At 38.3% G+C, this 12178-nt stretch overlaps 1 protein-coding gene across 4 annotated transcripts in view; it reads right to left on the bottom strand.

Annotated features, from left to right (window-relative positions):
- Window positions 1-12178, bottom strand: part of LOC117772862 (F-BAR and double SH3 domains protein 2-like) — a 79300-nt gene that overhangs the window by 18581 nt on the left and 48541 nt on the right. For 3 of the 4 annotated variants that reach the window (XM_034604400.1, XM_034604399.1, XM_034604401.1), the window contains exons 9-13: window positions 11262-11384; window positions 10378-10473; window positions 9272-9346; window positions 5088-5204; window positions 4887-4991 (exon numbers count right to left, since the gene is read on the bottom strand). In XM_034604400.1, the coding sequence (XP_034460291.1) occupies window positions 4887-4991; window positions 5088-5204; window positions 9272-9346; window positions 10378-10473; window positions 11262-11384 (516 nt within the window). The remainder of the gene's footprint in view (window positions 1-4886; window positions 4992-5087; window positions 5205-9271; window positions 9347-10377; window positions 10474-11261; window positions 11385-12178) is intronic. The other variant, XM_034604402.1, reaches the window with a different exon arrangement.

Genomic DNA, 12178 nt, shown 5'->3' with positions numbered 1-12178 from the left:
GAAGTTGTTGGAAAGGGATCATTTGCATGGTTTATGGAATGCGTAGTTCCTTCACTTCATTAAATTATTATGCACAGTCTTGTACCTTTGCCTTTTTCCGTGTTCCAACATTTGTTTTTGCTACGCATCACTTTTATGGTCATGACTCATCTAATAGCTTCTCAGCCTGGTTCCAGGTTAAAAATTCCTTTTATAAGGATCTTCTGAAACACCAATGGACAAAATGAATGAGATATTTACTCCTGGAACCGGAGCCATTCTAAAAGTGGGCATCACTGTTAGGCTGTATATGTATTGTAGTTTGTTTCACAATCCAGAAGCAACAACAGCTTAGGGAACTGGTTGGTCACAACAACAGAGCAGATATAATAGACATAATTTGTGCAGTGTTTCAATAACCAAACCAAATGGGCATGTGGAAACATCTTCGTGACTGTGTCCGTGTTCTATTTACCAAAGATGTTAATATGTCAGTGCAGATAAAATGAGATGCTATTTCCAATCAGTTTTTCACTCCTTTGTTTGGTTTCATGTGTCTGGGAGCACAACCTCCTCTGTTTCTGACAGATGCTGATGCCACGTGTTAATAAGGCCAGATTGTCTCGTAGAGCCAGTTTGAGAACAGCCTTCAACAGCTTATTAGTATGAAGACAGACTCTTGTCTCAATCATTCTCACTCTCTCATCCTCTGAGAACCTCTTAGAATGAGGAGGCACAGAGGCCGATGATTAGATCATTTCACAGAGAAATTCACAGAAAATATCAAACATTTTCCTGCCTTACAAGTATGCTCACAGTGCAAAAATACAATATAATGCAGCTTACACACAAGATAATATTTCTTGTAAATCTCTTCAGCTCTTTGAGCTCAATAGTACGACAGGAAAAAGAAAAGAAATAAATGATGAGAACAAAGTCGTACTATTACGAGAACAAAGTCGTTATTTGACCAGAAAGAAAGTTATAATGCTAGGAGAATAAAGATGTAATTTACATGTAAAATCTTTTTTGTCATAATATTAAAAGTTTATTATTGTAATATTACAACATTATATCTTGTAAAACGTATGTCTTTTATTTTGTAATATTACGACTTTATTCTCCAAATATCCGATTTTTTCCCCCTTATACTCTGTCAGGATTCGATTTTTTCCACACAGGTATCAATCTCTCTGAGCCAAATTTGTGTTGTTAAAATCTCACACGAATTTCAGGTATTTATTTTGTCTCAAGAGGATAAGGAATGTGCTGCAGATTCATCCTGATGCCTCATTTCATCTCTGACATATGTTGCTTTATTTATATCAAAAGCTCCAGTCGAGTAGTCCGACTAGCCTGTGGCAAGCTGTCATTATGTCAAATATATATTAGAATTTATAAATCATTACAGTAATTTTCACTTTACTTTTATCATAACATGCATCACTTAATCGTGTTGTGATATTTTTGAAGCCATAATATATATTCTATAATTTTAAAGAAAGACACAACTCCAGTGTCTGTAGTTTCTGTATGCACAGAGATACAGAAATAGCTAGAACTCGGTCAAAGCCGATACAGTCAGACCAGCATCTGTAGAGCGAAGAATACAAAACTGTGCTGTTCCTTTCAGTGTTTATTGATTTCCATCAAAACTGAGACAAGAAAAAAAGATGACGTTTCTGAAGATTAAAGTGTGCACAGTTGAACAGTTGGTTAAAAGATTTAAAACTAGAAATACTGAATTGCAGTTGTATGACCCAGCCAACCAGTGCAGTTTCCGTCTAACATAAATGTTTTTTCCAGACTCTTATAGTCACTGTGACGTTTAACCTCTTGAAGTTGAAGAAATTCCCTACAGGCAGTCTTAATATGTCACATTCACAGGAACATGAGGTCTCTGTGACCTCGACATTTGACCTCCAAGCACCAAATTCTAATCAGTTCATCTTTGAGTCAAAGTGAAAGTTTGTGACCAAATTTGAAGACATTCCCTCAAGCTAATCTTAAGAGATTATGTCCAAGAAAAACATAAACATACTTTGTGAAGCCACCGTGACCTTGACCTTTGGCTAGCAACATCAAATCCAAGTCCAAGTGAATCTTCGTACAAAATTTTAAGACATTCCCTCAAGCTGATTATCACCATTATTTTGATACATATTTTGGGACAATATAAGAAGATTTGAAATTACACCTCACCCTTCCTCATAAAAACATTAATACAACTATGTCTAACCTTCTGCTGTGACTTGTTATATTCACTCATTGGCTTTTTATTATATTCATCAAATAACCATAAACTTTGATTAAACAGTCTGTATGGATAATAAATAAATCTACAAGCTCTTAAATGTTCAAGACACTTGATATTTATGCTTCCTGTGTTTTCCATAAAATATCCGGATGGAAAATTGTAGGATGAGACAAGAATCCGACATTACTCTAAATTCCGTGCATATAAATGAGAGGTTGGGGTGAAAAGAACTGTTTCTCAAATAAACGTATTTGCTTTTTACTTGCAGTAAATCATGGTGTTTTAGCACAGACAGTCAATCCACTCCAAACACTCATTCTGAAACCCAGTAGGCCATCCAAGGATTTAAGATGTTGTCACAAGGAAAACTGGGGTATATTAAAAATCAGCAAATGAGGACGGACAACAAAGCTGACTATGTTTTCAATCTCTCTTATTGGCTGGTGGCAACCTCCACTCCTTAAGCTCACGTTGCAGACGTGCTGCTTCTGAAATATCAATGAGCTTTTAGCTGATGATGATGATACTAAAGTAAAACATGGATTATTACCCAGCATTCGTCAAACATTTATCTATTGAGTAAATCTGCCTTATTTAAAAATAAATTTAAAGGATAAATATCATTTAATCCTTTTTTTCTTTACCAGTCATTTTACATCCCAAATATAGGCTTATTTTTTTTCTTACTAACAATGTGTTGAAAAAGCTACTGCAAAAATGCTTGATGGGATGAAAATGGGACTTACTGTTAAAGGAAAGACCTGAACTATCACTATCCAGATCATGTTGTAATCACACCTGGATAATGTCCTTTGTGCTGCTTTCACTCCCTTTATAATTCTGAGATAAGAGCTCTGTGATGAAGCCATTTGTACCAAATGAGCTCATACAATATTCATCCTCTTACTCAAGGTAATGCTGCAGAAAAGAATAGTAGACAGACAGACAGTGTGAGCGAGAGAGGCTGATGCAGAGAGCGGGCGGGGGGGGGGGTGTAGGAAAAAGGTGGCGTGGTCACGTCTGCACTTTGCAATGAACATACTCCCTAATTATTCTGTATTGAGTGAGATCACAGGCTGCAGGGTGTTTCTAAAATATTCTTTAAGAGTAAGGTAAACTAAAATAACTACCAAAAGATAGTTTGTCTATCACGAAGAAGCAGCAACATGACATGACATACTCTTTTACCAATAATTTGCAATAATATTTTAGAGGGAAAAAAGAAGGGAGAGATAAATAGTGATTGGTCAGAAGGGAACATGCGGGAAGAAATATAATACCTGACAGCAGAGGGTGCTAGATTCGTATGTGAAAGCCTCATAAGAAAGGTGGTGTAGAGGCAAAGAGAAAGAGTTGTGCAAAGTCAAGGAGGAAAAAGAAACTGAGAGATGAAACGCAGGTACTTTTGAGAGAGAACAGAAACCGAATGGAGGTGAGGAAGATGAGAGACACTGCGGTGTTCTCATTCACAGCGTGACACGTTGCATCTGTGAGAATCAATACATAAATGATAGATATCGCTGAGGGGTGGTGAAGGAAAAGAGAGGGGGTGAGAATACAAAAAGAAGGAAGGAGAGACAGAGATGTGGATGGAAAGCAAAAAGAGGAAGAACAAAAAAAAAGAAAAATAATACGGCACTTAAAGTATTAGATATAAATCTCATTAGATGAGACATTACTCTCCAAAAGTAACTTAACAGATTTTTGCAAATCCACTTTGCAGAGGATGAGATGTGGATAAATAACTTGAAAGTTTCATAAATCCTACACTTGGTGGACTGATCAGTCCTGTGCCAGGTTTGCTATTTGCTTGCTGCTATGTCAGCTGCGCTGAAGAGCAGACTGCCACTGATTGCATTCAAAACACTCACTAAATAATTGGTCACTCAGCCCAAACCCTTTCTGCCTTGGGAATATGACAAGGCAGAAAGTTACACTATCACTGTGATTGTTGTGTGAGGGTTTGTTTGTGAGACTAATCAGTTGTTTTCCCTATTTTTATTCAAGACTGTGGTCTTTCAGTTTGAGTTATTTATTTCACATTCAGATTTTGTAATGCTTTGGCTCAAAACCCTGCACTTTGGCTCAAAACTGTGCGCTTTCACTCTGATATTTCGTTGCTTGGACAGGTTTCCTTCGTCATATACTTTTGGCATTATATTGGTTGGCGAATTTTGACAGACTTGTTGCACAAAGCTGAGGCTGGCGCGCAGGAAATTTAAACACAAGCAGCACATATGTGAGGGCAAGGGCAGGGTTTTGAGTGAAAGCTTTACAAAATCAGAATGTGACATAAATAAGTCCTGTTCTCAAACTCAAAGGCCGCGCTCTTGAATAAAGAAAACCCACAGACTAACTCTACATTGACACTGCTGCGGTCACGTAAATATAGACTGTATATTTGCAAGTAATTCATTTTTTTATTTCTCCATACCAATGCAAACTGTGCATAGTAGTAGAAGCTGGAGGCTTGCAAGGCTAGCCTATCATAGAGCTAACAAGCTGACAGTCCAATTTCATATGTCTTTGCATGTCTTTGGACGAGACAAAAGTCATACTAGACACAGATAAAATATCCAACAATTTATCCTCCGTTACATGGCTCAAATTACATGATAAAAGATAAATGTCGACAATCGGAGTCACTCACCTCAGCTTTGCGCATGTTTTCTTTGGTGTCTTCTATCTTCAGTTCCAGATCTAGTCTGCCTTGTTCTGTGTTGGGCAAACCATGGCTCTCACACTCCTCCAGAGACTGAAAAAACACACAATCAAACACATAACTTTGGTTACTGAATTTCTACAATGGGTATAAATTGAAAACACAAGTGTGTGTGTGAGACCATCTTACTCTCTTGTAATGGATGATATTCTTGTGTTCCCTGGCCGCTCTTGTTGCCCATTTCCTGGCCTCTTTGTTCAGACTGTGCTCCTCCGTTGTCCCCGTATCCGACTCCAGCTGACGACTCTAATATAGACAAACATGGACACAGACACACACACACACACACACGCCATCATGGTAGGCAAACACACACACAAGTGTACATATAAGTACAGTATCAGCGATAACAGCACAAGGTGTTTGCTATGCAGAAGCTGTTAATGAAGCTAAAGAAAGTGTGAGAGAAAGATTGTTTCCTTCACACATAATTAATACAGGGTGTTCTCTATTGTTATGCTGTTGGAATAAACTAGCTGTTTCAATATAATCACATGTGAGAGAGCACAGGAGTATGAGAATGTCTGTGAGTGTGTTTCTGTGTAACAACAGGAGGTACACTGCATACAAAATCCAATGTGTGGGACTGTTGAGGAATTTGCATGGCTTTCAAATTAAACATTTAGCAGCAGTTATAACTATGTGTCTATTCTTCTTTTTTAATGCATTAGATGTGTCTCTAAGTTATAAGTTAGTTTACACACATTGTCAATAATAAAGCCAAACTGATAATGATACTGATATAAGGGAGTAGAAAACTGTTGATACCGATATTTGATACAATATAGACACATAAAACAATTGTCAAAGAAATGTAATTCAGGGTTTATATGTGACTGTTTAACGAAATTATATCATAAAATAAATAAATTAAAGAAAACACGAACACAATTAAATATACACAACTTAAATTAAGAAAATATTTTGTTGTGTAAAAAATTTATACTAATACCGATATTTTCCGCATGTTTTCATACCTGCACATATTAGCAAATATATGCATATACCGATATGTCTGGCAGCTAAACTGCCATCTCTGTTTTGTATAAAGGACAAGTACGTCTTACATTTGTATTGTGTTGCTTCTGTAGCATTTATCTGTATGCTATAATATTACACAAATTAGCAGGAAAAGTATGAAAAAATATGACTGGCTGTAATCAGAAAATTAGATTCCACTTTCTAAAAAAACTGAGCCTCAAGACGTACACCCACCCAGTGTCACTGATGTGTTTTCACAGACCTGAGAGCCTGAGGTTCACCTTAATCTGATAATAAAAGTGCTTTAGCCTCAGACTCAACTACACAATATTTTAATTGCAAGTTTCCATGCACATCATATCTATTAATTATGTGCTGCTTCAGTAACAAGAGGGCATAAAACTAAGCTAAGTATAGGTGTGAAACCCTGAGCTTCACACTGGAGATTTACGGCTTAATTACGTTCATGTGAGGGAGCGTGTCAGGGAGTTAAAGCGGAGACAAAACACCTGATTTAAACAGTGGCTGTAAACTGACATGTTGCGGAGAGACAAATTTTTGTCTCGATATTTTGTTAAAATGATTGGTAGAATATTGATAGAGTTTAAAGGCTGAATTGGAGCTTCTTTCAAACGTCCTACCAGTATCCAGTGCTGCAGGGAAAATGTGAAAGCTGAACGCCAGGCAACATGCATGGATCTCCTCCTTTAAGTGACTCTCTGTGAGGCTGTTTGTTTAGGTTGCTCATATGGCAGCTTTTAAAGCATGATGGTAAGCCTGTAAAAAGTCATTCTTCATTATATTACATCTGCCAAGGAGATAATGTTTTCATGTGCTTTTCTTTGTCTGTTTATTTGTTAGTTTACAAAACTATTCAACCGTTTTCCATGAATGTGGGGCATAACCAGAGGAAGAACCATTAAACCGTTATATTTTGGAGTGGAACTAGATAGACAGACAGATCCAGGAATTTCTTTTCACTTTCTTTAACATGGAGAGACGGGGTGTTAGCCCTGGCGAAGGTATGCGCCCTTGCGGTATTCATATAAGCCATTACTGGTTTCTACCACACTCCACAAGTATTGTTAAATTTCCTTTATATATTTTGCATATATGTCATGTGAAATAGGCTAAACTAGTTGATCATTTTAATTTCCAAAAATTGTTTATAAAATTCAAATGTTTTTCGGAGTATTGTGAAACTGTAAGCTAACTAGGACAATAAGAGACAATTTTTTTATAAAATTTACAATTATCATCATTTTATGGGGATAATCCATGATTATATTATATTCAAATTTATAAATCAAAAATACAACTAGTCAGACTTACAGCTAAGGGAAATGTGAAGTAAAGCAAAGTAAATATGAAACAATGAGATCATACTGTACTTCAATAACAACCCTCACTGTCATAACAGTAATTTAGATCACTGGATAGTACAACTGTTATTTTGAAACCTTGGGTGTCAAGCTGTAAGAACAAAGTGTTCCTGTGTGTATACAGTAAATGGGAGGCACGACGTACAGCACACTGGTTGAAAAGTGGGACTGGGAGTATCAAAGACTAAAACCTGGGGCCTTGTGTCACATTCTGTCTTTACTATTACATTAGTTTTCTCTGAACCCAGCCATGTTCTTGCCTCGTTGAGAAGCTATGAATGTACTGTTCTGAAGTAGGTGAGCATCGTTTCACACAAGTCACAGTCTCTAAAAAAAGACCTCTCCCCACAGCTCAGAGACAGACAAACCCCCGTCCTGACTGATGCAATACATCACATTGCACAGCACCTCTGGCAGTATTTCTGTGTAAGCTGTTTTAATGAATTTTTAAAAGCAGTGGGAGCCTGAGACTCCAGGGTGTCTGCACAACCTGCAGCAGAGCAGAAAGTAGTACGCCCTGACTGTGGCTAATACATTGCTATGATTAGACACTCTGTGTGGATTAATTGCCAAGAAAAAATGTAAGGTGTTCTCATAAAACAAGAATTTGCAAAGAGCTGCAAGTTAACCACAAGAGAATCCAAAATCCAATTTAGCCTTATTTTCAGTATTATTTAACATGAGGTCCCAGAAAAGCTAATATTTATAATATACTATAATATGATAACCTTCTTTGTTATTAGGTCACATACTCGAATACAGCTTGTGTCTTGATTTTAGTGTGATGGTTTAGATTGAATACAAACAACAAAAATATGCACATATACACAAACAACAAAAAGAAAAACTAAAAACTTACAGTGACAATATCTTGAACCAATAATGCACTGCAAATGTGCAAACAAAAAAATCACACACACCAAACATTTGACTCATCTATATACAGGAGGGCGATGATCGCGTAGTGACATTTCAACAGATGATGCAACAAGGTTACGGCATGTGATGAATCATCTGGTGCTGGTGCGCCACTGGTCACCATCACATGACAGTGTGACGGCATCACAGCGCTGTGATCCCACTGTCATAACAGCAGTATTCAGCCATCCAGCAAATGCAGCTGTCTTGTTTCATTAAAGCAACAAGGAAATTAAGGGTTTATAAGGTCTTATGGAGCCGCAGTATCGTTGTCCCTCTGATACACACCCTCAACCAATCCCGTGTCACTCTCAGCTGTCAATCATGACACTTTTTTTTATAGCATCAAATAACTAATTAACACCCAAGCTACCAGAAAATGAACATTTAAACAAACATCAGTGTGATAAGAACTACCTAAAATGCGAAGACCTTATTTGTCGTGTACTTGGAGTTTTTAGTTTTCGCCCTTGACCCATTCACTAACATGGAGGAGGCAGGATTTATTACCTATACTGCAGCCAGCCACACGGGAGAATCAAAACACTTTGGCAAGCTGTCATGAAGTTCACCTTTATATACGTGTCGACCGATTATATGTTTGCCGGACAAAATAATCTTGCAATGTATGTGAAAGTCTTTCATCATGCTCACGCTCCAATATGTGGTCAAATATGCCCTTTGTGTTGAACTGACTAGATGTGCTTGCCTGGCTGCTCCACTGTCTGTTTAGGAACTGACAGCAGGGATGTGAAGGTGATGCAAGTTGACTTACTGTCTGTCTGACTGTCTGCAGTCAATCAGGGTTAAACCAGGAAAGAAAACAACATAGCACTTTATAGTTAAGCAGTCTGGTTAGGAAGAGAGCAATGTGCAAACACTCTGCTCATATGGACACAGTGGTTCATATATAACCAGTGCCTCAGTTCAGGTCAATATCACTAAATAAAGAAATATATTAGCACATAAATGGACGTGATGATTCATGGTTTGTGTCAAGAATGAAAATGGGAATTTAACAATTAAGACTACCTGTGCCAGGGTCATTCTCATGGCACTGACGGGCGACGGCTCAATGTCCACCAACTGCTGCACCGAGCTCAGAGTCTGGCACACACACATACACGCAGACAAGCATCCCCAGCACACACACACACACACACACACACCCAAGAGCAGCAGCGCATTCACACAGACACGTAGACACAGGGAGGGGGTTAATAGGGGGGAAAAAGTGTAGGAGGAAAGTGTTAGCAAAGGTTGAACAGGAGGCTCACAGAAGGAAGAGCACATTGTTAAAAAAGATCAGAGTGGGAGAAAGTGAGTGAAAAGGTGAAAGATTGAAAGAAGCTGAGAAAGGAGAGAGCACAACATGACTCAGACACAGGAGAGAAGGATATAGGAATTAAGACCAGTGTCCAATGGGAGACGTCTCTTTTTTAGCCAGCAGAACTTAACAAGGCCCTGGAGGGGTGAGACAGCATGGCTCCCGCAGCTCCATTATGATCACAGATGATCAATTGACGACAATATAAAATATTATGATCATTCAGCAACCACTTGATTTGAAATTTTTTTTATATTAACTTGATGACTACAAAGAGAAGTTCCCAATGGACAGAGATTTATTATTTCAGTGATTAAAATTAGAATACAGAGTAGATTCATACTTCTATCATGCCAGACACTGGTTAACTATATGACTCCATCCTGAATTGTTAAAATGAATAAATCTCCAAAGGCTCAAGAAAAAATATTGGCAATATTTCCCTGTATAAATTCTCTGTTTTCTTGGAGAATAGGGAAGATCAGAGCCTCGCCTCACAGCCCCGATGTTTTAATGACATTCTCTAACAATCATGGTATTCAATGTAGCACAGATTCTGTTTCAGTGACACAACTAAATTGAGATGAGCAGCCACAGATGTAAAATAATAGATTGTAGGGGACAGAAAAAGTAGGACAGAAAAACCCACAACTAGCACCAACAGAGGCTGATTATGTGTGTGTGTGTGTGTGTGTGTGTCTGTCTGTCTGTATGTATGTATGTATGTGTGTGTGTGTGTGTGTGTGAGTCAATGCAAAGTCTTTTGAAGTCACGAAGATACGACTGCGTGTATGCATGACATGTGTCTCACCATGTCACATTCACTGGGCTGGAACTGGAAGTCGTGTGCTTTGTGAAACACTGGATTCTCCTGCATGAACAGCTGCTGGTTGAACTCTTCAATTATCTGTAAGATAGACAGGAACATATTGTGAGCGGAGCACAGTCAAGTTCATGCAGACTTCAGACTCCACTTACACCGTGTGCCTATGCTCCAACATGGTGCACAGCACTTGTGCACTCTGCTGGTTACCAACTCTGCTCGGTCTGATTGTGCATGAAGTAAAACAGTTTCCACTGTAGAGAAGTGTTCTCTCTTACGAGCTGGCAAATCCACCATTGGAGTCACACAAATGCAAATGTGAAGTCAATCATGTTAACCGGTCAAAGGTTCATGCGAAGCTGCGCTACGATTTGCCTCACAACACGTAGCAAATGTTTTATTTGCCTTTTATTCATGAACAGGAGGGGAAAGTTTGCCACTGACACGTTTGTGTATGTGTGACCGGGCCCTTATAGAAGCATCCACTAAGGTAAAAGATCGATCAGCTTGCTTTTAAAGGGAAGGGGAGACGGTACTCTGATTGGTTTATTGCCTGTTACAGCCTAAACACACCATTATCAATCAAGAGACTATAACCCTCTTCCACCTTGCGCCTGACACAATAAACTTTTTTCCCGCTGTGGATTTGGACACATCCTAAATGCACTTGCAATATGTGATTTAAACCATATGCTTAGCGCATTAAAATAAAGCCACATGCAAGTACAATGCAAAGATAAGCACTAAAATATATGAAAAAAGAAACAATAATCCTTCCTTACTTCCTTACAGTGCGTGCTTCTCACTGAGTGTTTTAATCATGTTACTATGTCAAAAAGATGGGTTGATATTTCCCACCAGACCTGACTCACCCTGGTGGATTTGTCCAGCAGGAACTGGAAGGTGTTGTGTGTTGCTTGGGAGGCCTCTAATTCAGTATGACACAGCGACACCAGGTAGTCTTTCACATGCTCGTAGATTCTGCCATCCAAGGCCTGGAGGACACAAAGAGAGAGGGACTGGGTGTTACCACAAAAGAAAGGATTAATTCAACGTAATTCCGTAATCCTTCATAATGAATTAGAGAGCACAAGAGAAATCAGGAGGGGACACCAAGACAGAAACAGAGACAGAAAGAGGGTGAAAGAGTGAATGAATAAAACTAGTTTCTACATTAGAAATATACTATTTTTACTCTACGTTCATTCAGATGTGACAGGCCTTGATTTAACAGGCCTTAAAATAGTCATTTCAGGTGTACTTCCTCTTCTGGTTATAAAGTTACAGTATAGTTTGCACAAAGTCTAATCATGAGTAATATTTGCACTACCACTAACAATATTACTTACATTCTATTTAAATTTATGTTTACACAATCATAAATGTATTTGAGTGAGACAAAGCAGCAAACATGTAATCTTCCAATGCAGAGCTGTGAGTTCCAATGAAAACATAAAACATTTTCAATCGTTTTGGCAAATTGCCTAAACTTTACACAACTTTACACAACATCAGCAATAGAAGACATAAACTGTGAATGTCCTAATAGTTGATAAGACAAGCATATTGTATCTGCCCTCAGGAAACATGACACACATTCTGGCACCATGTGTATTTTTCTTTCATCAAGACAGTTGTTTCGGCCCTCGGGCCTTCTTCAAGATCCTCTTCGGGACTTTTAAAGAATTCTCGACAGTGTATAGACTATGATCTGCTCCGTACTATAGGCCTTGATGTTGTTGTAAAGTACTTCCCAATAACATGAACCTTAACTGAAGTCGAAGTTAAA

Source organism: Hippoglossus hippoglossus, chromosome 13 (assembly GCF_009819705.1).
Source record: "Hippoglossus hippoglossus isolate fHipHip1 chromosome 13, fHipHip1.pri, whole genome shotgun sequence".
NCBI classification, from domain to species: domain Eukaryota; kingdom Metazoa; phylum Chordata; class Actinopteri; order Pleuronectiformes; family Pleuronectidae; genus Hippoglossus; species Hippoglossus hippoglossus.
The sequence above is the reverse complement of the archived record's forward strand: the minus strand, read 5'-3'. Positions and strand labels throughout refer to the sequence as shown.